This window comes from Grammomys surdaster, unplaced genomic scaffold (genome assembly GCF_004785775.1).
Source record: "Grammomys surdaster isolate TR1022 unplaced genomic scaffold, NIH_TR_1.0 216, whole genome shotgun sequence".
In the NCBI taxonomy this organism is placed as follows: Eukaryota; Metazoa; Chordata; class Mammalia; order Rodentia; family Muridae; genus Grammomys; species Grammomys surdaster.
Genome location: NW_021604661.1, coordinates 590,179 through 616,731, shown reverse-complemented (window position 1 = coordinate 616,731; position 26,553 = coordinate 590,179). Strand labels below are relative to the sequence as shown.

The following is a 26,553-nucleotide window of genomic DNA, read 5'->3' as shown; positions in this document are numbered from 1 at the left end:
GTTTTATATGCATCTGCCTTCTGTTTTTCTTAAGGAGTCCAAAAATGTCCTAGAAGGGATGCCTGAACCTTTTACTTTTTTCTCTTTGGCTATTAAACTATGAAATTACTGAATACCAGATCTGCAGTGTTATTCACTACTGACCTCAGTCTCCTCAAACAGTTTTAATAAAATTACTGTAAATCGAATTTTGAGATATTAGCACCTTAGTTCAGTTGTCCATTTGTTTTTGACACTGCTTGCTTTGTCGTCATAGGAAATTAAAGCTGCTTCTTTACGAACGTTAACATCAATTGTTCATTTGGAGAGAACTCCCAAGCTCAGCAGTATTATTGACTGTACTGGAACTGCCTCCTATCATGGTTTTTTGCCTGTGCTTGTGCGGAACTGCATTCAGGCCATGATTGGTAGGTTTGTGTGGTAATTATTTACCTAGGAACAAGAGGATCTCGACCTTCTCATTGTTTAACAACGTGCTAGCTCAGTAACTGAAAATTCCTGAGCTTATTCTTTCTGTCCCTTTCTCAATTTCCTTTGTAGATCCTTCCATGGACCCATATCCCCATCAGTTTGCCACAGCTCTTTTCTCCTTTTTGTACCATCTGGCTAGCTATGATGCTGGTGGTGAAGCCTTGGTCTCCTGTGGAATGATGGAAGCCTTACTAAAGGTACTCTGCTTTTTCTTTCTAATATAATTGTGTGAAAATCAACTATGAGGACAGATTTTGAATGTTCTACAGTGATTAGATAGCACAGGAACTTTATCCTAAGAGAGTTATATATAGTTTATGTTCTAGTTGCCACATGTATCTATTATCAGTATTAAGAATTTTTGTAATCCAGAATAATTTGCTAGCCTGGAGGCTCTTAGTCTAGACAGTGCTACATGCATATTAATGTGACACTATGCATTGACCTAAGAAAAATCTACGTAAGGATACTTGTAAAGTTTTACTGTGTAACAGGGTTTGGTTTGGTTTGGTTTGGTTTGGTTTGGTTTGGTTTGGTTTGGTTCATTGGTAGGTAGGTATTTTGAGACAATGCCTCTTAGTATCTCTGGTTTGCAATAAAATAAGCAGTTTTATTTTATTTAATCATATTTATGAATTGTTATACAGCCTCGGGAGGTTGAGTACAGTCCTTGAATTCATAGCATTATTATTTGACAAAACATTCATCATGTCCTTCTCTTCCCTCCAATTTCATACTATCCTGTCTTGTGGGGACTCTAATACTATATTTTTGCAAAGGAATGTAATTTTTATAGCTCTCTTTTTAAATTGTTGTTCTTACCTCTCCCTTCCAGGTTATAAAGTTTCTTGGTGATGAACAGGACCAGATAACATTTGTAACAAGAGCTGTTAGAGTGGTTGACCTCATCACCAACCTGGACATGGCAGCTTTTCAGTCTCATAGTGGTCTTTCTATCTTCATCTATAGACTCGAGGTATTATTTTCTTAAGAATCACTTTGCAGCTGGGCGGTGGTGGTGCACGCCTTTAATCCCAGCACTTGGGAGGCAGAGAGAGGCAGGCGGTTTTCTGAGTTCGGGGCCAGCCTGGTCTACCGAGTGAGTTCCAGGACAGACAGGGCTACACAGAGAAACACTGTCTGGAAAAACCAAAAAAAAAAAAAAATCACTTTGCATAGATGTCATTGAATTCCAGTGAGTGCTGAGTCTAGGGACTTTCCCAACTACTATACGTAACCGTCTTATCTCTCATGTTTCCAGAAACTGAGTGTATAATCTGTTCAATATTCTTTAGTTATAATTTTTTATCCCTAAAATATGTAGGATTTTCTTAATATTTTTTTCCCTTGATTGTAGCACGAAGTAGATTTGTGTCGTAAAGAATGCCCTTTTGTGATCAAGCCAAAGATCCAGAGACCTAGTACCACTCAAGAAGGAGAAGAAATGGAAACTGATATGGATGGTAATTAACAAGTTATTAAGCTATTATTTCTGTGTATATTATTTTTCTGTTATCATACCCAAATTTTAATTCTTACTCACAAATTAAAAGGTGCACAGGTTTCCAGGTACATATTTCAACACTTTTTTTATATAGATGTATGAGTTGTTTGGATTAGAACTGGGAGATAAAGCGGGTTGGTAGAGCTACAGTTGATTACTAAAGTCACTCTACATATGTATTGGTTCATTATCTTATTTACACTATTAAAACAGAATAATTTCTGTGTATTCAAAATACTGTCTTTTTTACTACTGCAGTACCTTACATCTTGAGTGTTTGATATATGCCTGAGAAATTACATAGTGACTATAAACTCATAAATGGGACCTTGGAAAACTGTCTTAAGATCGGAGACTTCAAGTGGTTACTGTGTTTAGGGATCTTTTAAGTGTTAAAATTACAAATACAAAACCAGATCATTTTAGTTTTCAGGTGTGTTGTGTGTATTTTTTAACACTTCCATCCCTCTCCTAATATATACTTCATAACAGAATAGAAAAACTACCTCCCCCAAACATCTTTCTTAGAATTTGCAGTAGTCTTGTCTTAATGACACAGATTATTATTGGATATCTATTAAGTTTATGATAAAGGTAATACAAATATAATGCACAATTTTCTTAACAGTAAATAGTATACTGTTTTTTTCTTTCTTACTTTGTTTTTGAACACACTTATCTGTGCATGTTGCAGTCCCCAGAAATACTTTTGCTCAGTTTTTATTTGTTTTTTTTTTTTTTTTTTTTTTTTTTTTTTAAAAACAAGCTGACATTTAAGTTCACAGGTGAGCTCTCAAGTGTTGAGTAAAATATGTTGTCTATTAACTGCTGATAAATAATTGTTGACTATCCATTGTAAATCAGCAATTGTCAGAATTTAATAAGCAGAACAGTAAGTGCTTGGTAGATTCTGACGCCATCTGAAATGCTTGATTCAGTAAATTTGCAACTGGAGACCAGGAAACAAGTATTTAAAACTAAGTGATTGCATTGTATTACCAAAGACACTACATACTCAATACAAAGAAAGTTGCACAGTTTTAAGTTTGTACTTCCTTCTTGTATAAGTAGGTACGTGCATAAAAATAACTAAAAAATTCATTTATGAAAGGTAATAAGATCCCCTTTAGTGTTATATAATTGCAATATTGTAGAGAATAAGTATTTGCTTTTACAAATTTACACTTAATTTTTTTAAGGATATAAAGGAAATGTTAATGCTCAAGTCTCAACCCTCTGACATTAGCTGCTAGTTTGTGACTCATTCCAGCCTTGTTATTTCCTTCTCATGTTCACATTTATATGTATATAGTTTTTAGAACAGAAAGACGAGAGCATAAACACATACTACTTGTGTGTTGATTCTATGTATCATAGACATCCTTCCCCATGAACACCAGTGCTTTTTATATTTATTAATCTCTGTTAATAGTCTCTACTTACTACCTCCCTCTCAGCAATAACATACAAAGTTGCATGTTTTACATCTCACTCAGTGGAGGAAGTTTTCTCAGAAATCTTTTCTTAGTACCTTTTATTCTAATTAGTTTCTTTATCATAACTTGTACTTTAGTTGCAGATGTAACTATGGAAAGCAGTCCAGGCTCGTCCATATCTATGGAGCACCGGCTGGATGTTGAATTAAGGGCATCAAGTTCCAACAGCAGCACTAGCATCTCTGGACCTGGCCCGGGTCCTGGCCCTGGCCCGGGTCCTGGCCCTGGTCTGGGTCCTGGCCCTGGTCTGGGTCCTGGCCCTGGTCTGGGTCCTGGCCCTGGCCCTGGTCTGGGTCCTGGCCCTGGCCCTGGCCCTGGCCCTGGCCCTGGCCCTGGCCCTGGCCTTGGCCTTGGCCCTGGTCCTGGACCCCGTCCTGGTGCGTAGATACATAGATACACAGTCTTTTACAGTGACTGACTTATTAAACTAGTGAAGAAGAGAACATTACACGGCACTTAATGGTACATTTAAGGTTATTTTATAATAACATGTTTTGTAGCATTTTATGGTCTTTCTGGCAGTTCACACATTATCAAAACAGGCATTTTGGAGGGCAGATAATATCCACAAGAGTAACTTACTGAAATTTGAAGTTGAATCTTTTTACGTATAGTATTTTTGTTTTTATCTTTTTCGCTCTTCTTTCTTAATTCCTTTTTAAAATTTAGGTCTGTGATTTTAATACTGGTCTTGTGCTATCTTTGGTGATTTAATTTCAACCTTCAGAATACTCTAATGTCCAGAGATCTTATTTTAAATGTCTTGTTAGTTTTGCTTTAGTGAATATAGACGGGTCTCTTAGTACATGTTTTGTGTGCCTATTCACTATGATTTAATGATGAGTACAATATAATACTTTTTTCTTTCTCCATGCCAGGAGTTCAGTGTATTCCACAACGAGCGGCACTTCTCAAGTCCATGTTGAATTTCCTCAAGAAGGCCATTCAAGACCCTGCTTTCTCAGATGGCATTCGACATGGTATTTTGATTCTGTATACTGTTTTCTAAGACCACTTTGTTATCCAGATTGTCCTTTTTCTGTTTTTCTAAAGCATACTTAGTAAACTGATAGCTTTTTGTTACTTAATATGTTTTTTAGACATGACAGTTACTTACACAAGTCCCCTTTCCCACTTTGGACTCTGATCTCTTCTATGCTACTACCACCTCTCAGTCTCCATGTCTGTTCTTATTTTGACTCTCTATTAAAGCTAACTGTATGAATAAAATAAAGTAATGGGGAGTATCAAACAAGAGACTCTAGACTGAATCAATACAGGTTGATTTTTAACAATGTAACATATCGCTACCCATGACCCTTGATCTTCTTGCCTCTCCCAGACTGATCATATTGTCTTTGTACAAATTTCTTTTAGTGATGGATGGTTCTTTACCTACCTCTCTGAAACACATCATCAGCAATGCAGAATACTATGGCCCATCACTCTTCCTCCTAGGTGAGTAAAATTGAAAGTTGGGTCTAAGCCTTATGTTCTGGCATACACTTATAATCTTAGAAGCTGGAGGCAAAAGGCAGGCAATTCTCGAGTTCAATGCCAGCTATATATATATGCGCATGCTTTTAGAACTTCTTAAAAGCTTGGAATGTAGCTTAATGCTAGAATGCTTGCCTCACTTGTACAGAGGCCACGGTTTGCACCCACTACTTCAGCCTCAAGAAAGCAAGTTAGAACTCCACGTAAAATTCTGTATAGCAATTTAGGGGGAGATGTAGAAATTGCAGATTGTTTGAACCTAGTGGAGTGGACATTATAGAAACACACATGGGCAATCTAGAGATTTGTAGCTGTTATGGCTTTCTTGTTAATGAAGCAGTTTATGAATCTATATGTTTCTGTCTTGTGATCGTGTAAAATTTCTTTGGTTGATTTTTTTTTTTTTAGGACAATTGTGTTAACTACAAATAAAGTCTTTGTTCTTTATTACCTAAAGCTTTTTCTTTTTCCCATCTTACTTCTGCTCTTTGCTCTTCTTTGTGAATTTAGAGGGGGAAACATTTCAATATTTTATCAGTAAGGAAAGATTTCATGTTAAAAATCTTCTTCCCAAGGTTAGGTGTGACTGTAATCTTTTGGTATGATTTCTTTAAAAAATTGTGACTTGCATAGGTAGGGAAGGTCAAGGCTACGGGATGAGAATGTGAAACTTTCTAGAAGAATGGAGCATGTGCATAGCTCATAGTTGTTTTGTTTGGTTGGTTTAGTTTGAAGAGGAAGGGTTAGAGTGGTAGAGATGTAGGGGTGGTGGTATCCATAGCACATGCTAAGCAAGTGTCCTACCACTGAGCTGGGCCTTCCAGCTTTTATATCATGAGATGAATTCTCAGTATATTACTCACATTAGTCTTGAATTCATTCAAGCTCAAGCTGGGTTTCAACTTAAAATTTTTTGGCTCTATCTCCTGAGAAGCTAGGATTTCATTCCTATGCTGCCAGGCTTGTGATTTAGGAAAGTTTAAAGAGAATACACGAGCTTCAATTTAGCCTATTCAGTATGGATGAGAGAACTTTGGGGATATAAGAAGCAAATGAGATTTAGCTCATTGAATAAATTCAAATATAACAGTTATATAATCCTATTCTTTGGTATTATCATAATTTCATATAAATGAGTTTTAGAAAGACCAAAATGTGTTCAGTCAACTCCTTGTAATTGTAGCAATTTTGTGGCTCCCCGGGTCCAATAGTCTTTTTACCTTGGGTAGTAGATGGCTGGGAGAAATTAGTATGAATGTTTGATCCTTTTGGGACATTTTAGTAATATAATTTACTGTTTGGGTTTGTTGATTACTTACTGAAATGTTTACCTTTCACCCATATGTAGTTAGAGGTTCCTTTGAGATACAAACTGCCTTATGCCAATATAGAGTTTAATATTTTCTAATCAGCCATCACAGAAGCTACACTATTTTGTCAGTTATTGAGGATTTCTTGTTTATAGCAGAAAACAGAACATTGTCTAAGTAGCCTCAATGAGTTAAGTCCCTGTTACTGAACCTGAAATATGTTTGCATTTACTGGAAGGATGGCAATATGACACAATGTTTCCTTTTTTAGTGACACTTCATGAAGCCAGGTACATTTTGTAGGTGGATCTATGATATTCAGTTACTAAATATTAATATAGGTCAGATCATGTACAGGAGTTGGAGTTGTGACAAAGGAAAATCAGCCTAAGGTAGATTGAAAAAGAGTTTTTCCTGAGAAAATTTGTATCAGAGCAGACAGAAAAGTTAAAGTAGGCTTAACAAAGGACATCACACATACTTTTGATTAGTTACATATCTGGGAATAATAAGATTCATGAATGGAAAATTAAGTAGGAAGTGTGTGGCAAGGTCACAGTGACCTGTAGTAACTTTATGCTGAAAGAGTTTGACATTTCTTATCCTGCGCCCAATTCTAGGTTTTTGGTCCTCACTGTTGACTTTTTATGACAGGGTTTTTTTTTTTCAAGTAGCCTTAGCTGTCCTGGAACTCACTCTGTAGACTAGGGTGGCCGAAACTCAAGAAATCTGCCTGGCTCTGCCTCCTAAGTGCTGGATTTAAAGATATGTGCCACCAACAACTGGCTTTGGTCTTCACTGTTATATTTACTTTTATCCTCTTTATTGTGTCTTCATTAGTCTCCCTGGCTTCCTTTAACTTTCATCTCCTGCCTTGTAAGCCCTTTACATTATTGTATTATTTACATTATTGTCTCGAGCTTGTCTAATGCCGGTGTCAGCATAATTAATAGCCTGCTTAACCTGAAGGAGACATTGATAATCAATTTTTATATTGAATTCCAGGAAAGCCAGGCTAAGTTCTATAAGTGGTTGCATATAACTGAAGTTTAGCATTCTGTTGTGTTATGTAGATTCTGTCTGTCAAAAGAAAGTAGAGTAGTGATTATGAAATAGTGGTGTATGGAATGGCAGTCAACAGAAAACCGTACCTCATTGTACTCTGGAGTTACAATGAGTAATTAGTCAATATGTTGTACATTCTTGGTTGTATATCACGAAAGCTACAATTGTATGGGATTGATAATCTTGTACTAAAACCTTGATGTGAGTGTCTCCTTTTCAAATGCAATGAAAGTTGTGGAGGGGTCAATATTCTTATGTTCACAAAAAGTTGAACACATTTATTTATATATTTACTTATTTGTTTACTTATTTATGAGATCTGATATCTCAGGCTGACTTTAAACTGGCTATGTAGCACAGGATGATCTTGGATTTCTAGTCCTTCTGAGTCTACCTCCTGAGTACTTTTGGATTATAGGCATGCATTGCCACACCCAGTTAATAAGTTGTGCTCATGTTGGGTCTTGGCTTAAGATGCTAGGTACTCTACCAGCACCTAGAATAATTTCTTAAGGAAATAGGACCAAACAAGTAAAGGTGACAAAGTACATAAGCCAAAAGGAATCTACAAAGATGAGCAATTGAGTAGTAGAATCCTAATTCCAGGTCATGATTCAAATGATGCATAGTAAGGCTACCCAAAGTCAAAATACTTCACATTAATTGCTGGAGAAAGGGCTGGTAAAGGGGCTTTATTACCATCCTAGATCTTACACGAATCTCTTCCTTCAGTAGTTCTGGAATAAGGGGGATCAAGAACTACCATCAAACATTTTGTTACTAGAAACTTAACTTTCACGAAGTGAAACTTCCAGTTAGCAGACCTTTAAACACATCATTAAGAAAATATTTTAGGTTAGACTTTCCTTGAGGCATACTGAGTCATCTAGGTGCAGGTGAAGAGCCTAATTTTCAGTGGATCCCATTGTTTTCACTAATCCAGTTTTAATACACCATGAATTGCTCCAAAAGGGTGGTGGTTTGTTTAGGTCTTTAGGTCTACTGCTACAAAAATTTTCCAGTTGTCAGACAGGGGAATAAAACAGCTGAAGTCTCATTTTATTAGGATGTTATTCCACTTAAAGGTTATGAGTTTGTGGTAACAAAGGCAGTGAACAAAATTGGGACCTTTTTAAGAAGCCATTGTCCATTTTGCTATTTATGTTGATGTTGTTTAGCAGACCATTAGTCCTTCTTCCTGGATAAGACTCCCAAGGTGCAGTACCTTCTTTTAAGGCCATACCTAGACTCATTGTATGCTCTGATCTGTTAGTGTCTTTGGGAACCTTAAAGGAGACCTAATGTTTTCTAAATATTATGATTAGGTTAGTAGCACGGTAAGAACCACTGTTTTTTTATTTTTTTAAAGGACTTGTTAGTAGTGTTGGTTGATATCCTGGGGAGGCCTGCTCTTTTCTGACAGGAAATGAAAGAGGAGTAGATCTGGGTTAGAAGGGTGGTGGGGAAGGGATTGGGAGAAGTGGAGGTAGGGAATCTGTTTGCTGATATGTGATATATAAAAGAAGAATAAATAAAAAGAAATGGTGATACATATAATAACATTCTTCATTTTTATTGATCTATTCTTGGTATTCTGAAAAATTGCTTTCATAATAAGCACACGAGTTTAAATATTTAGTGTATATGTTTTATGTTTTTATTTATTTGCTTTTAATACCTGTGTAGAGTCTCAATTTCCCATATTTTTTCTAATCTTTCTTTTTAGCTACTGAAGTGGTGACTGTGTTTGTATTTCAAGAGCCATCACTGCTGTCCTCACTCCAGGACAATGGACTGACAGATGTCATGCTGCATGCACTGCTCATCAAAGATGTGAGTTCTTTCTACCACTCTATAAAGACTAAATGTATTCCCTGTTTTCTCGAATACATGCGCCACATGCTTTATAAGCAAGTTTGAAATAAGTTATTGTGTGAAAAAAATTACCTCTTGTATGTATGGTTGAATCCATTTGGTATCTGATTAGCAAAATCTATTCTTTGGTGTGGTACCCATAGCTATATTTTCTTTGCATATTTATTTGACTTTTTTGAGTTGCATTGAAATCCTTTTCATCTTCACTAGGTTCCTGCTACAAGGGAAGTCCTCGGTTCCCTCCCAAATGTATTCAGTGCACTTTGCTTGAATGCTCGGGGTCTTCAGTCTTTTGTACAATGTCAGCCATTTGAACGTCTCTTCAAAGTTCTTCTGTCTCCTGATTATCTCCCAGCCATGCGGAGGAGGAGGAGTTCTGATCCCCTTGGTGAGTTGCTACTATTCATTTTATAATAGAAAGTTGGTTTTGGCAAGGAAAGTTTTCCTTGACTGCACATCGTTTCTCTGGCTAGGTATGCTCAGCTTAATGGGAATTATCACCATGTATTCTATTATTACAGGTAGGAAGGAATACTTCATCCTTAGCCTCTCTTTTCGTAGTATTTCCATGCTTCTGAATAGTTCACTGTCCTGATGTTGGTAAGAAACAGGTATAAGGACCAGTGGTTTGTTTTCAAGTCCACCATCTAGTCTACAAAAATAAGATATTAGTCTGTTGTGAACAAACTTCTCATTTTCTCTATAATAGTTAGAGATAATTATATTTTCTTTGCAGTGTCTTTTGAGTGTTGATTGGTGAGGCTCAAGAAAGAAAAACGTTGTGGCTTGCAAAAGTGTACTTTCTTACTTAGGAGGCTGAGTCTGTGCATTTGAAAGCCCGGGCAATATAGTGAGGGGACAACACAACAGCCTTCACCACCTATCCCTCACTCCCATTTCATAAATAAATGCATTTTGTACTTCTATTCAGCACTGCAGTATTCTAGTCCTGATTATTCTTCATGGAAACATCCTAAGGGTTGTTATACTTCTTTCTTTTCTACTCCTTTCTCTGTAAAACTAGCTCAGACCTTGGCAGTGGAGTTTGCTAGACTGATCTCTTTCCTCCTCCACTATGATTTGGTGGATTGAAGCTTATGTGAATTCATTCAAGAATTTGTGTTGGTGGAAAGTCACAAGAAGCAGCTCAGTTTCTTTCCATCTTAAATTGGAACGAAAAAAATTTGGGCTCAGTATAATTTTTAGGCTAATAATTTTTTTCCCTTAGGGGATACTGCATCCAACCTGGGGAGTGCTGTTGATGAGCTCATGAGACATCAGCCTACCCTCAAAACAGATGCAACAACTGCCATCATCAAGGTAGGGATTGATAACGGTTATGACTTTGATCTTATGAAGTGTCCTAGCTTAATTGGGAAGAGTATTTTATCTGCCTAATTTCTGACTGCTCCTTTACAAAACCTAAAGGTATAATAACTATTAGTTAAGTCTTAGGAGAAAGGAATTTATTATCCAGTCTTTTTATACTGAAAATCATTTTCTGAATTAACATAGTTCCCTTGTTTAATGTAAACCTGTCTGTTGCTTTCTTATGAGATTAACATACACAAAGGCTCAACTTTTCTGTTTGTATAAGCATCCTTGCTAGCTGGTTTTTCTTGACTTTTCCCCATCCTCACTTCTCCTTCCTCCATCACCAGGGGATTATTAGAATCAGTATACACGTTACTGGTGCATGGTAAATTAGAACAGAGATGTGATCTGGAGTGATTTTTAACTTTATATAATGTATGTTCTCTTCTTGTTTTTTAAAAATGGATTTAATGGCTATGTTTCAGTAGTGTTGTATATATTACACATAGAAAACCCTCACAAAATGTTAGTCATTCTTTATTATAAATAAGTGATCGTTTTCTCTCTGGCTTTTAGTTACTTGAAGAAATCTGTAATCTTGGAAGAGATCCGAAATATATTTGTCAGAAGCCATCTATTCAGAAAGCAGATGGTACAGCTAGTGCTCCTCCTCCAAGGTCTAATCATGCTGCAGAAGAGGCATCTAGTGAAGATGAGGAGGAAGAGGAAGTACAGGCCATGCAGAGCTTTAATTCTGCCCAGCAGAATGAAACTGAGCCTAATCAGCAGTAAGTGTTTATAGGTCAAATTATTCTACCTTATGATGTTACTTAACTTAGTATCACAACAGTTTTATTTATAACCGGGGTAGTGGTGGTAGTGCACACGTCTAATCCTACTATTTGGGAGGCAGAAGCCAGCCAATCTCTGTCAGTTTGGAGGCCAGCCAGGGCTACACAGAGAAACACTGGCTGGAGGGATTGGGATTGTGGGGTCAGATTTTTTTTTTTTTTAACAGTGGGATGGAACTCCAAGCAAAGCAACTGCATATACCCTAACCTCTTATGTAACTTCAGTCTATAAAGTAAAACATGCATCTGATCATTTTAAAGTTCTTTTTGGCCTTCTATGTGTTTTTTTTTTTCCTTTGTACTTTCCTCTGTAGTGTCATAGTCTCGTGATGGTTGCCTTGGTTGCCTTAGAAAATTATTTTTCTTAAAATTTTAGTTTATGATATTAAATCAGAATTCAGTAGTCCAAGTAAATATACTTTCCCCCTCTGTTGCTTGATTCATCAAGTACATATGAAACAGTGGTTTTATGTCAGAAGTGGAAACAATGTCTCTAGACAGTAGTCATACATTCATATATGTAATAAATACTTCTTTGATGTGTGGATACTTTTGAAAAAGGCAGGAATGTTTTAGCTATGAGTATGAATAGTTTTGATCTGGTGCTAAAATGGGGCACTGGAAGTAGGAAAATAGTATGGTAGAACATAAAGCCAGGAATAGCAAAATTAAAAAGATGTACTGAACTATAGCACTGCACTTGGTTGTGTCAGTAATTTTGGAGGGGAGTCATTACTTAATCTCTATTTGCCTGAGACAGCAAACAGCTCTCTTCTAGTGCTCTCTTCAATCTATATTAAAACTATGTTTCTAAAAGTGGGAGACATTATTTCTTCCCAACCTACTCTGATTGCCAATAACCCTGCAAAGTTGAGTTTGCTTTACATGTCTACAAATAAAAATGATTTGTTGAATGTAGGATGGGTTGGTGTTGATTTTAAGTCAAGTTGTATGTACATGCATATATTAGATCTTAGATCTAATATACTCCAAATTCAAGCTGCTGTTAGAGTAAATTAACATTTTCTGAATATCATTTCTTCACACTATATTCCTTACTTGAGATATTATATATTACTGTCTACTTTTGTTCCCCATTCCAGAACATCTTCCAATTGGGAAAGCAAGCTTATATTCTCCCATATGCTGATTCTTTTCTGTATTAATCTGTATAAATTCCTAATTGTTTGATGACTCCCTATCTCTGTGTTTATTTTAATAGAATTATCAAAGAGCTTTAGCTCAAGTGCCTCTCAGCTTTCTCTTAAAATTTTTATCTGCCCTCTTTCCAGTTTACTCGTTCTTAAATGGACCTACAAATTCCTAGTTCTTTTCATCTACCCATCTTCCAATGCCATGGGTACATATCTAAATGTTATTTATACATATGTTCAAATATTTCCATAAAGTACACTGTACTTTTTATTTCTGCTTTTTTTCCATCCTAAAATGGAGCTACTGATCTTACTTCTATTGTACATGAAGTAATTTGATATATTCAAGAATACCCTATAAATAGAATGATAATACAAATGTTCATCTAATGCATAGTTTCTTGCATTTGGTTTTGCTTACTGTGTTTTAGGGATTCATCCATGTTACTAACATGTCTCAGTAGTCTGAGTAATAATCTGTTGTATAACTATGGTTATATTTATTTAGTTTTCCTGTTGATGAACTTGGTTTTTGTTTTACTGAGGCTAATATATTGCCTTCTTTTCCTTATATTTTAAAGTAATGATGGCTTATGGATGATACTGAAATAGTAGTTTTTGTTGGAAATACAGAATAATAATGTTTAGGCACTGTAAGTCTAAATTCTTAGGTTTCTAATGTACATTCAGAAACTGGTCTTGCTAGTCATCTATGAGTAGTTTGGAATTCATTGTACAGTGTCCTCATACTCAGTCTTCCCCCTTCAGCCTTCTAAGTACTGAGGGTTATGAGTATGTATTCGTACATCTGGTCACTCTAATTCTGAAAATACCCTTTCAATCCCTCCAAAGGGGCTTTCTAAGTCTTACTGCTTTTCTTGGCATTCTACCACATGATTTAGGTGGATACTAATAGATACTTTCATAGTTTAAAGTTGCCCTGGTCCTAAACTCTGGGGAGGAGAAGCTGGCCTTGGCTTTTTCAACCAAGGCCTATGTTCCATAATAGTCCTAGCAAGTAGTGCGTATCAGTTCTTCATTCTAAATGATGGGCTGGGATGTGGGGGAGTATGGCATGATATCTCTAGGCTGTTGTAACCCTTAGAACAGTAGTCACATTTTTAAAGTGCAGGTCTATGACCTCAACACTGAGGAACTTTTAAATTATTTGCATTTGTCAGTGGTTTATACAACTCTAGCTATTGTTTGTGAGTATAGAGATTGAGCCAGCTTCTTTGCCAAAGGCAGTCTCATCAAGAGCCTTGAAAGTCTGACTTGAGCAGAGGAAAATTTGACAATTATGATTCATTTACAGAGTACAGATTTTTGTTGCTCAGGTATGTGACTGCTTCAATTAAAGTTAATCTTAGGCTTGTAGGTAGAGTTCTTTTGGAGATAACTGATAATTTTTAAATGGCTAAAAGATATAGTAGGAAAGAACAACAATAGATATATGAATAAGTTCCTGGAGTTGTGTTAAGAACAATACTATTGGTTTGTCTCTTTCTTTCTTTCTTTCTTTCTTTCTTTCTTTCTTTCTTTCTTTCTTTCTCTCTTTCTCTCTTTCTCTCTTTCTCTCTTTCTCTCTTTCTCTCTTTCTCTCTTTCTCTCTTTCTCTCTCTCTTTCTCTCTTTCTCTCTCTCTTTCTCTCTTTCTCTCTTTCTCTCTTTCTCCCTTTTTTTTCTACAGCTTCCTTTTCACAATGAAAGGGACATCTGGGTTTCATTTCATCATATTACTTATGCTCTGTATTAGATCATATTTGGACTCTACAAAGAGGCATAAATTTCATTGAATTGGAGCAGTATTTGTACTTGTAGTTTTAGAGGTAGATCTTTAGGTTCTTTCCAAGGAGGTGAGGCTGAGGTGACAAGGATAATTAAGTAATGGAATGCTGCAGTTGTGCATCATGATCAAGGAAATGTTCTTTCTCTGAAATCTTTTTTCAATTCTGGCTTAAAGATTTCCTCTCTTTGGAGGATCTTAAGCCTTTGAAAGACTTACTTTCTCAGAGTGGTATGAATACTTAAGCTGATGTTGAAAACCACATAGCATACACAGTGCCTCATACATTGTGGGGAATGGGCTATACTAATTTACTATTATTTCTGTGCCTGTTGTTGACAACAAAGGGTAGTTCAGAGACCCAGAGAAACAAACCTAAGATTAAACTTTGCAATGTAAGGATGAAAACAGCCTCCCAGATTTCATAGTCATCTCACTGTCTAATTTCTGGTGGTAATGTGGTCATTTGAAGTTCCTCACAAGACCAGCACTGCCCCAGAAGGCTCCAATCAAGTCCTCTTCCTGATTTGAACAGCACTTTCTACAGGGAAGAGGTGTAAGCTGCTACACAAGCCATTCTGCTCAAGCCTAGAGAGTAGATAGGTCCGGTTTCCATCACTATCAGCCTTCAGTCTCTAGTGTGATTTTTTTTTATATTAAATTACAAAGTAAGGAAAATGAAGTGGAATCCAATAAAATCCTTCTATTAATGAAGATCAAACAAAACAAAAAGATTTTCCTTTCTTTGTACAAAGGTCTTTCCCCACAGGGCTAGAAAAATAGCTCACTTTGCTGCTTTTATGGAAGTTCACAGTATTTATGTTGGGTGGCTTACAACCACCTGTAACTCCAGATTCCATATGATCTATCTAGTGCCTCTAGTCTCTCAAGTTAACCTGCACTCATACTTCTATACTCATGTGTATAACACAAAGTAAATTTTTTAAGATTTTTTTTGCACATTTTTCCCCATTCTTTTATTTTATATAGTGTACATGTGTGTAAAGATCAGAGAACAACATTCATGAGTTGATTCTCTGCTTCTCTGGATTCTGAGGATTGAACTCAAATTATAAGGCTTTCATGATGAATATGTTTAGCTGCTGTACCATCTCACCAGCTCTTTTAAGAGTGTTTTCATTGAGTATGTTTATAAAATCCTTAACCCTAAACCTTAGCCTTGGATGTTTCATTGCTGAAGCTATTTCTTAAAGCCTCTCTGTTCTTTCTGCCAAATGTTTTCATGGTTGGCAAATTCTTATTCGTATTTTGTCAGAGATGAGAACCGTTAGCATCTTATCTTACTGACTCTTACTTTTCTCTCAACCCCACTATCTATGTTCCTCCTTTGCCATCTCTTACTCATATCCAAGAATACACATAGCACCATCATATGTTCTATTTCCTACTTAAGTTTTCTTCTTTTCTATCTTTGAGTTAGATTTTTCTCTTCATGTCAGTACACTATGGTGGTTTCCCCCTCTGATTTTCTTCCAAAAGGCAATTTAATTTAAAGATATCATTTCTGAATCTATAACCTTATTAGCATCTAGTGTTGAAGCATTTGAAAAAGCTAAAAAGCTTGATAAATTGCTATATAATTCAGGAACTGTCATCCTGCAAGTACAAATTAATAGGAAAAGGAGGCCTTGGAAATGGACTTTAGCTTTGACTATTCATAAGGATTTGTCAGTCTTAAGCATTTTTGGTTTTTTGAGACAGGGTTTCTTCGTGTAACAGCTCTTGATTTTTCTGGTACCCATTTTGTAGACCAGCCTGGCCCTGAAGTCAGAAAGCTCCTCTTATTTATGCTTCTGCCTCTTGAGTACTAGGATTAAAAACATATTCTACTACACCTGGCTAATAGTATAGATTTTTGAAGAAAACCAGACTTCCACTTCTCTAAGCTCTAAATCTAACATAAGATTATGACTATGTTTTATATTTGCTGCTTTGCCTGGTCTTTTCCTGTAAACTAATTCAATTTATTTTTAATATTTTCATATTGTTGAGTTCTTCTAAAAGCAATTTCTCTTAAGATAGGATGTATCATTTGTGATAAGTATAATTGCTATATTTTTATGGCCTTTTTAAAATTTTATACTCTGAACTCTTCCCTTCGTTATTGATTCAGCTCTTTTTTTCTTCATATCTTATAGTCTTAAGGTTCATATACTAAAGGCTCTAGGAGTATGAGTTAGTAAAAGGACTTCACTTTGTTCCTTTTCCCTGGTGGTGTGAATTTCTGTGTAAGTGACTCTTTTCTCCTTAACAGGGTTGTTGGTACAGAGGAACGTATACCTATCCCCCTCATGGATTACATCCTTAATGTGGTAAGATCCATTGTAGAGCTAAAGATGTGTGCTTTTCAGGAAAATGTCAGGTCAGAGCACAGTCATTTAATGTTAGTTTCTCTAGGGCCATTAAAGTACAAAGGGAAAAACTGGAAATACTTCGTTCTTGCTTCATTTTCAGTAAATTAACCAATATTCTCAGCCTTTTTATATTTGAAACTTTCTGTTCACTGTTGTTATTATACTTTTGAGTTTTAACAAGATTTAGTTTCTATTTCTTTCTCTTTGCCCCCCCTTCCCCTCCTCGTCTCCCTCTCCCTCTCTCTCTCCTTCACTCTAAGTGCATGGGCCTTTTAGTTTCCCATATCATTAGGAAATTTTCCCAGAATTTACGTATCCACTTAGCATTTATTCTAAACTATTAAGCACTTAGACTTCCACAGATCATTTATTTTTCTTGTGCCTATGTGTTCATTGATACATTCTTCCTATCCCTTAAAGTTTTTCTTTTTTTAATTCAGATCACTATTTCTGGAGTTCATTATATTATAAGGACTCATGCATGAATTGTCACAACAAAGTGCATGAGGCAATTAATACATTAGACCTGTTTTAGCCAATAATTCAGAGTATTGCTCTGAGCAAGTCATTTAGCTTCTCTCTCCTTTCATATTGACTTCTGGAGTGGTTGAAAAAGGTGTATTGGGAAGTTGTAATTTCTTATTTTCTGGATGATATGAGTATGTAATAATTATTCCTGTTAGTTGAAGTTGTGATATTACAGAAACTATTGATTTCTTGCCGATAATGTTGTCCCTATCCTGATGCCAAACTGACCTTTTATTTCCAAGTGTTAGCCTCTAACTTGTAAAAAAAACAACCTTTTCATTACCTAGATGAAATTTGTGGAATCTATTCTGAGCAACAATACAACAGATGACCACTGCCAAGAATTTGTAAATCAGAAAGGACTCTTACCTTTGGTTACCATTTTGGGTCTTCCCAATCTGCCCATTGACTTTCCCACATCTGCTGCCTGTCAGGCTGTTGCAGGTGTCTGCAAATCCATATTGGTAAGAAACATCTAGCCAAATATTTTACATCTATGTATGTATTTTCATTGTGTTCTCCCTTAACTTTAGTTAAAAGTTGATAAATTTGTGTGTTCCACTTAATATATTTTTATACTATTTCCCATAGTAAAATGATTTATTTTTCTTTGTTTCTGCATTTGCGTGTAGTTTTGCCATTTGAATTCATGAGTGTAAAGTATTTCCAGGAAAGCTTTCTAGCTTTCTTCATGCTTTGTTATGATACTGTTTTTTGGTTTTAGTATGCTCATTCATTTTGTAGTGTTCGTTCTTTTTCCCCAAGCTTTATTAGTCATGAGTTGATATGTAATTTATTGCTTGAAATTTGCCAAAAACAAAGTTTCTTCATTTCCACAACACCTTTGATTTTTACAATTTACTTGTTCTCCCCTAATGCCTTTAGCGATTATCATTCTACTTTCTCAACTTGAAGGTATCTTATGTAATAGTATTGTATAGTATTTAAGAGTGTTATGGTGACATCAAGTGTTTATCAGTTTTATCAATTTCCCTTTTAATGCTAAATGATATTTTACCAAAAACACCATTTTGTCCATTCCTCTGTTACTGGACGTTTAGATTGCTTCTATTTTTGCCCCTGATGAATACTGTTGTAAACTTGAGTGTATAAATAGTGCTTCAGGATTTGCCTTTTGAATCTTTTGGATGTATACTTTGAAGTGAAATAGATCAATCAAATGATAATTCTATTTTTTTGTGTGTGTTTGCATGAAACCTTAAAACGACTTTATTTTCCATTCCTAGTAGCTGCTCATAAGGATTGTAATTTTATCATCTCCATGCCAGATCTTTTTTTTTTTTTAATAATAGCCATTCTTGAATATAAAGTAGTATTTGATTTTCATTTTGACTTGCATTTCCCAAATAATTGGTGGTGCTTAGCAGAGCATTTCTTGATTTGTGTACTTGAGTTATTGTCTGTGTGTGCATCTTTTGCTAAATGTATATTCATGTCCTTTATTTTATATTTAATCGAATTAAGGTGTTTTGCTGTTGATTGTAGAATGTCTCTGTATATATTGAATATCAGCCTCTTTTTCAGATACATCACTTAAAAATATCCTCATTTTGTGGGTTGCCTGTTTACTTGGTTGACAGTACCTTTGACATACTAAAGGTTTTGATACTTACCAGGCCCATTTTGTGTTTTGTTATTGTTGTCGTTTTCTGTGCTTTTGGTGTTGATCCAAGAAATTTCAGACAGTTTTATTCCTATACTTTAATCTAGATATTAAAAGTTTTTAATCCTTAGGTCTTGATAGATTTAGAGTATTTAGAGACCCAAAAGGTTCAACTTCATTTCATGTATTTATATTACATTTCCCCAAGTATCACTTACTGAAAAGACTGTACTTTTATTAGACCATCTCCTATCATTTTTTTCAAACACAATTTAACTATAAAATGTAGAGTTTTCTTTCTCAGTTCTCTTCTCTTCCATCGATTGTCCAGTACCACAATTTTGATTACTATTAATCAATTATAGGTTGGAAACCAGGAAGTGTGAGAACGCCAAATTCAGTTGTGTTCTTGTACCCCAGAATTATTTTGTTTTTTGGGGGGGTTCTTTGAAAAGTTGTAAATGAATTATGAGGGAAATTTTATATCTGCCTCCAACTCAGCAAAAGAAAGATTGGGAAATTTTGATAGTAATTACAATAAAGCTCCTCTGTTGGCTGTTTTGTGCAGTGATAAATAATTTTGAGAAACTGCAATTTAATGTTTTATTTTGTTTCACTCTTTGCAGGTGTAAAGTGCTTTCATAAGAGAACAAGGGGAAAGGACTGATCTAACTACCCCACCTCTAAGATGCTCTGTGAGGAGGGATAGATTTATTTCAAGCCATAGGAAGGCAAATAATTTCTAGCTTTGCATAACAAGTGGTAATCTTTAATTGCCAGATTTTTCTTTCCTAACTTGAAAAGAAATGTAATATTTGGGTTCGTCTATTAAAATAATTTGCCTTCCTGATGCCAATCTCAGAGTCACTGCTCTTGTTTTGGAAAGAAGACAGCTTTATAGCTCTGAAAGTACTTCTTGATAGTTTGACTAGCCATCTTTTATACTTGCTTTCTCCTTTATTTCCCTCTGCACCATTTGTACTGCTAGATATCGATACAGCTGTTTAATTTATTATTTAATTTATTGTATGAGGTTGAGTTTCACATGCCCTCTCAGCCTCCTTCCTCAAAAATACTTACTTATTTTATTCAAATATCAATTTACTCATTAGAAATAAATGAAAAACACCATTGTAATGTGGCTCTTTTTAAAGATTTGGAACTTTTGTCTAACATTGCTCTTTTCTAAGCAAAATTTGAAACTAACCTCTTATACAGCAAGCACAACAGACAGTCCTGTTTGACATTTACATGCTTTTAAGTATGATTGGCTCATCAAATTTTAAAATAATATGCTATTACACAAAAGTAGAAGTATATCATTTCTGGCTTCATATTTTGGTACTGCCATTTATAAATTGAGAGGTGTGACTGACTGAAATTTCGGGGAGTTCAAGTAATAGTCACTTTCACTGTAAATGTTAAGAACATAATGTTTGTGTTTCATTACGTAGAGACACATTCATAATTCTTGTTTCAGACCCTGTCACATGAACCCAAAGTTCTTCAAGAAGGTCTCCTTCAGTTAGACTTGATCCTTTCCTCCTTGGAGCCTTTACATCGGCCCATTGAATCCCCTGGGGGCTCGGTATTACTGAGAGAACTGGCATGTGCAGGGAATGTTGCTGATGCTACCCTCTCAGCTCAGGCCACGCCTCTGTTGCATGCACTCACTGCTGCTCATGCCTACATCATGATGTTTGTTCATACTTGCAGAGTTGGACAGGTAAGAATCTTGGGACCATGGTTTCAGCTTAAAGCCAATAAAATGGCAATGGCCTTATATATACCTACTAGACTACTGTAGCAACTGAAAGAACAGCCTTATTTTTATTTAGTACTGAGATTTTTTTTGGACAATATATCTGGTGGTTTTTGTGGGTTTATGTTTTAAATTACTATGGCTTTTCACTCTCTCTTAGTTTTTATTTTTATTAGCTGTTGTGTAGCCATAGTTTGTCATATGACTAGAACTTATTTATTAATTTTTTCTTTGCTATCTGTAACAAATGTTGACTGTTTAAACATACTGTGCTGCACATGGGGAGGTCAGAGGGCAACTTTCTGAAGTCAGTTCTTTTTTTTTTTTTTTTCTGTAGGCTCTAAGTATCAAGCTCAGGTTACTGGGCTTCCCTGGCACCTATATTTGTCCCTAAGCCATCTCAAAAGCCATTACTACTTCCTAATCTCTATATAAGTCCATATAGATCCAACAATGTGATGACAAAAAAAAATTACTCGTTAGCAGACAGCAATAAGAAGACAATGTGTCAAATGCTATGTCTGCAATCTGGTCTTTCATGTTCATAAAGAAAACTGCTTTGGAGGCTGGGGTCCTCAGTTTGCTTTGCCTGCCTGCCTTCTTTCTTTCCTTCCTTCCTTCTTTCCTTCCTTCCTTCCTTTCTTATTTTTTCTGACAGTGTTTATCTGTGTACTCCTGTCTGTCCTCAATTCAATTTGTAGAACAGGCTGGCCTCCAAGTTTGAGGAGATCTGCCTGACTCTGCCTCCTGAGTGCTGGCATGCACCACCATGCCCAGCAAGGGCAATCCCCAGTAATTCCCTATAAATGCCTGGCGACTTTGCACATGCTTATAATCACAGCACTCGAAAAAATAGACAGGTGGATTTCTGGGGCTACCCAGAAATTGACTCAAAAAACAAGGATGTCAGCACTTGAGAAACAGGTTGTTTTCTAGACTCCAACAAGCATATGCACCCATACACATGTGGTAAAAGAATGTAAAGAGCCTGGTTCTGTGTGTGTGCATTCACTATTTTTACCATGTTTATGTCTTAGTAATTTATTACAAAAAATAGCTCAACAGTTCAAAAACATTATTTTCTGCTTTTGGGCAAGAGTGAGTTTTCTACCAGCTACACTATTATATAGCCCAGACATTGCTCCAACTCATTATCTCTTGCCTCCAAAAGGGCTGGGATTATAGACAAATGATACTGTACCAAAGAGAAAAAATTGCCTCTTAAATTTTTATAAAATAGTTAAAGGTTGATATTTTTTAAATACAGTATTTTAAAAATATAATTGTTCGGATATCATCACAAATGTAAAAATACTTATTCTTTGGTTGCAGAGTGAAATTCGTTCTATCTCAGTAAACCAGTGGGGTTCTCAGTTGGGTTTGAGTGTTCTGAGCAAGCTAAGCCAGTTATACTGTTCTCTGGTGTGGGAAAGCACTGTCCTCCTCTCTCTATGTACCCCCAACAGGTAAGAGAATGCTCATTTCTCTTAATATTTCTCTTGGTTTTTCTAACAGACAAAGTTTGAACAGGGTGGGTGAATTTGATTAAAAAGTTTCAGTATTTTGTCCTTCCTAGTTTCTAGCCTATAGATTTAACTAACAAATTATAACATTTTGTGCATGTTTGATTTGATTTCCTGGAAATGGTTGTATTAGCACAATGTAAGCAATTCTTTTTTGTTGCTACTTCAAGAATTAAAGTTGTTTTTATTGCATTTAGGATAACTTAAGTGCTCTTAGAGGTATTATTGCCCAAGCAATTCAGAGACCTTGCAGAATATATGTAAACTGTAATAGCACTTACTTCTGTTTGTTTTGGGTTTTTTGTTTGTTTTACTATTTCCCTTGTTGTAGCCTACCGCCTGGATGTGAATTTGGTCAAGCGGACATGCAGAAACTAGTTCCAAAGGATGAGAAGGCAGGTACGACCCAGGGCGGAAAAAGATCAGGTAACTGTAAGAAACTAAAATGTAATGACTGTTACTTCTCCTAAGTTCTGTCCCTGTGACTTCCACAGGTCACATGCTTACTGTGAAACATTTGAGAGGTATCTTCCTGATATTTTTCCTGAATCTAAGAGTGTTGTAGGCTAAAAAAGATAAAAATAAATATATCTTTGTTTCTTAAGTACCAAGAGTTGACTATTCCCTGTTTAGTTTCTTATGTACTATTATGGAAAATGAAATTCTTTGCATTTAGTTTTACATAAATACAAGATTGTTTCCAAACAATTTACCTAAAGGCAGGGTAATATTTTAATTTCGTGTATGGCTTCTCCATTTTAGTATAAGGTCTCTGTAACCTGTTGGGAAAAGCAATTTTCTGAATTAACAATATTAATCATACTAGATTAAATAATTTGTTAATGGAAAACTTCCACCTATTTTTACTTTTTAATATGGATACTCAATGTTAAAATTAGATGCATGGCTTACATTCTATTTCTTTTAGACAGTAGTACTTTGGAAATTATCTTCTGTTTTTCTTAATTGCATTGAGAGTTCCATAATAGCATAATCAGAAATCAAAAAAATTCTCTGACCTTGGTGTAGCAAACAGGAAAGTGATAAAAAGTTTTCCCAGAGATTTTTAAAGATCTGAAATCTACTCCAAAGTACATAAAACTGAAAAATATTGAAGACAATTCTATGTATAAAAATCTGTCAGATGTTCTTTAAGATGAATGGAAATTACTGAGAGGGAAACCTTAGCAACTAAAATTAAAATATATAAGAACTTATAGCAGCTGTTATCTGTGGTGAGAAAGACTGAGAGTAAGTATACACAGAGCTCTGAGGTTAGTTTTGAAGAAAATCTATCTCAAATTTTAGTCCACTTCAAATACAACTCAAAGAATAAAATTTATTAAGAACTGGGGATAAAATTTAAATCCCGAAAGAATTGTTTCTCCCAACAATTTACACTCTTGTTTTGGAGGCTTTTGCTTTGATCAGTCTTCATATGTTCACCACCCCATTTCTAGCAGTTGGTTAACAAAGAAGTCACAATTTCATAAAACCACTAGGAATACAATCAGGTAATTTTTACAATTGTTGGCTAAAGGCAGGAGGATCAGCCGTTCAAGGCTACCTTTGACTACATGGTGAGTTTGGAACCAGCATGAGAATTTACCTCCAAAGAGGTGGCTTTGGCTGGATTGTTGCCTCTTTAAGAACACTTTGCACCATCTTGAGAATCCTCGTATGGCTTTCAGCACACATATAATAAATAAGCCTGGCACTGTAGGGATGCCTGTAACTTCAGTTTCAAGTTGGAGATAAGTGGATCATTAGGGCATGGTGGCTTCCAGCCTTGCTGATAAATCTCTAGCCCCAGGTTCAGTGAGAGAACATGCTTCAAAGGAGTAAGTGGAGAGAGGAAGGCAACAGACAATCTCTTCTGCCCTATGTGCACACCTGCACATTGTATAAATAAATCTTTTCCAAAAAATGGGTACTGCCAAGATTCCACAATGGTTGAAGGCCCTTGCTGCCAAGCCTTAGTGCTGATTTGAGCTCAGTTCCTAAGACCCATATCATAGAATAAGAGAACTGAAAGTTTTCTTTATATTCCATTTGTGTATCATCGGGGATGTGTGCCTGTTTTCCCACATGCACATACTAAATAGATATAGTAGAATGAGGGGCTAAAAAGAGATGACAACTCAGTGGTTAAGGGCATAGGCTCTTTTCAGGGACCCAGTTTGTTTCCCACTACCTACATAGTACTCAAAATCATTAGTAACTAAAGCCCCAACGCCCTCTTTTGCGTGGGCGATCAGCTGTATATGTAAGTTCACAGACACATGCATGCAAGACACCCATATGCATAAAAATAATAAAACGATTTAAAACCTCATACACAATTCCTATTTGTATGTAGAATAATTAAATGCTGGGAAATGAAATTGTCCAGCAGTGTTCTATAATATTACCCAATTTTAGTTTGAACAAACTATAAGATTCTAGCAGGATATCTTCAGTGATATCTTCAAATATGATACCGTGTGCTAAGACATTTCATATGCTCTTTCATTTGGAGATGCCAACAAATATTTACTTGCTAGAGCTTCAAACATTGGTGTCTTTTTTTGGTTTTTGTTTGTTGTTGTTGTGCTTTTGGTGTAGACAGTTGATTTGGTTTGATCTACAAAAATTAGGAGCTAATTGAAATAGCGACAAGCACCATAGGTAACTATTTTTTGAGACCCTTCAGAAATGGATCCAGGTAAGTGCTGGCTCTGCATGATCTTATTACCTCCTTTTTTACTTGTACAGATGGAGAACAGGATGGAGCTGCTGGAAGTATGGATGCTTCTGCCCAGGGTTTATTAGAAGGAATTGAACTAGATGGTGACACATTGGCACCCATGGAGACAGATGAACCTTCTTCTTCAGATTCTAAGGGCAAATCTAAAATCACACCTGCCATGGCTGCAAGAATTAAACAAATCAAGCCATTGCTGTCAGGTCAGTGACTCTCCATTTTTAAAACTCCCTCTTTGAGCTTCAGAGTTCTAGTAGTCCTCAAACAAGTTAAATTGGAAAAACCATATTATTTAAAATATGACAATGTTGTAGGAATGGTGTGACTCTCACATGTACTTTATTGACTTGTATTGTGTCACATGCTGTCTGTACTAGTTACTAAAGATATAAAAGGAGAAAATTCCTTCTTGATCTTTTTCTACTCTCCCTTTTAAATTTTACTTCTTATTTGTACTGCATTTATTGCAAATGACATCTCCTACCATTCTGCCGAAATGTCTGACCAAGGTACCTATAACTACCTTATTGCTGAGTCTTATCAGATACTTTTATGCAGTGTAAGAGTTGACTCTTTTGTTTTTATATGACTCTTTTTGTTTCTATATGACTAAGTCACCGGTCTCCTTTTTCTTTGATTGACATAATTTCTTGTATTTTATTGAAGTTACTTTGGCTGCATCCAGGAGCCTGCGTTAGTGTGGTACAAAGCTGTATTACAGATGTGAAATGATTATTTTTGACATCCTTTGCCTCTTTATATGATACCAGCATTCAGAGCACCTATTTTGTATATTTATTGATAGTTGCCACTTTCTAAAACTTAAAATAGAAAAAAGTGAAGATTTAACTCCCAAAGCAAGCAGAAAATGACCTTCAAGTCCTAAAGATTTTCTTTATTCATGTTTGATTATGGATTTTACTAATTACCTCTAAATTGAAGTAAAGGTAGATGATGTTTGTGTTTCTCACTTGTTATACTTAATTGAATGGTGTGGCCTTAGAACATTCTTGGATTTCTGTAGTAGATCAAAACCATGTTTTTTTTTGGTCTGTTTCTTTGCTGATTGGGCATCTTGTTTTCTTACCTTTGATAAATCTTTGAGCTGCTTTGCTTTCTGTTCATGTGTAAATAATGCTGAGAAACAATGCTTGGTTACATTTTCGTTAAATTCATTAGTTTTCAGATTGAGTCTCCTAGAACTTCCAGCCAGGCAGCAGCCTGTTCCATAATTAAAATTATGCGATGTGAATTTATGTAGAATAGAAAGATGAATAGCTTTTCTTTCTGTATAGATGCCTCATCTCACTAAGTTTGGCATGTGATCTTGGCATGTGATCTTTAAGAAAAGCATAAGTAGAACATACAGGTTCTATTATATGTATATATATGTATATATATGTATATATATAATATATTACATAATTTATATTGTTCTGTTTATAACCTGTGTTCTATTTGTGCGTGTATTTACATATAACGAGAAAAGGGCTAGTGAGATTACTAAAGTGACTACTGTGCAAATGAGAGTCCCCAGTTCAGGTTGCCAACTCCCAGATGGAAAGTAAAGTGTGACAACATACTTCTGGTAATCCCAGAGCCCAAGTAAAGGTATAAGGAGAGAACAGACTTCTCAGTGGTGTCCTCTGACCTACAGAAATACTATAAAAATAATA

The 26,553-nt window shown here is 35.7% G+C and overlaps 1 protein-coding gene across 9 annotated transcripts in view; it reads left to right on the top strand.

Moving 5' to 3' along the window:
* Positions 1–26,553, top strand: part of Huwe1 (HECT, UBA and WWE domain containing E3 ubiquitin protein ligase 1) — a 127,558-nt gene that overhangs the window by 48,414 nt on the left and 52,591 nt on the right. For 8 of the 9 annotated variants that reach the window (XM_028772629.1, XM_028772632.1, XM_028772636.1 and 5 more), the window contains 16 exons: positions 257–407; positions 541–668; positions 1,307–1,447; positions 1,829–1,934; positions 4,350–4,451; positions 4,849–4,929; positions 9,070–9,176; positions 9,429–9,606; positions 10,447–10,538; positions 11,109–11,320; positions 16,598–16,655; positions 17,513–17,689; positions 20,330–20,575; positions 21,944–22,077; positions 22,466–22,560; positions 24,889–25,080. In XM_028772629.1, the coding sequence (XP_028628462.1) occupies positions 257–407; positions 541–668; positions 1,307–1,447; positions 1,829–1,934; positions 4,350–4,451; positions 4,849–4,929; positions 9,070–9,176; positions 9,429–9,606; positions 10,447–10,538; positions 11,109–11,320; positions 16,598–16,655; positions 17,513–17,689; positions 20,330–20,575; positions 21,944–22,077; positions 22,466–22,560; positions 24,889–25,080 (2,200 nt within the window). The remainder of the gene's footprint in view (positions 1–256; positions 408–540; positions 669–1,306; positions 1,448–1,828; positions 1,935–4,349; positions 4,452–4,848; positions 4,930–9,069; positions 9,177–9,428; positions 9,607–10,446; positions 10,539–11,108; positions 11,321–16,597; positions 16,656–17,512; positions 17,690–20,329; positions 20,576–21,943; positions 22,078–22,465; positions 22,561–24,888; positions 25,081–26,553) is intronic. The other variant, XM_028772633.1, reaches the window with a different exon arrangement.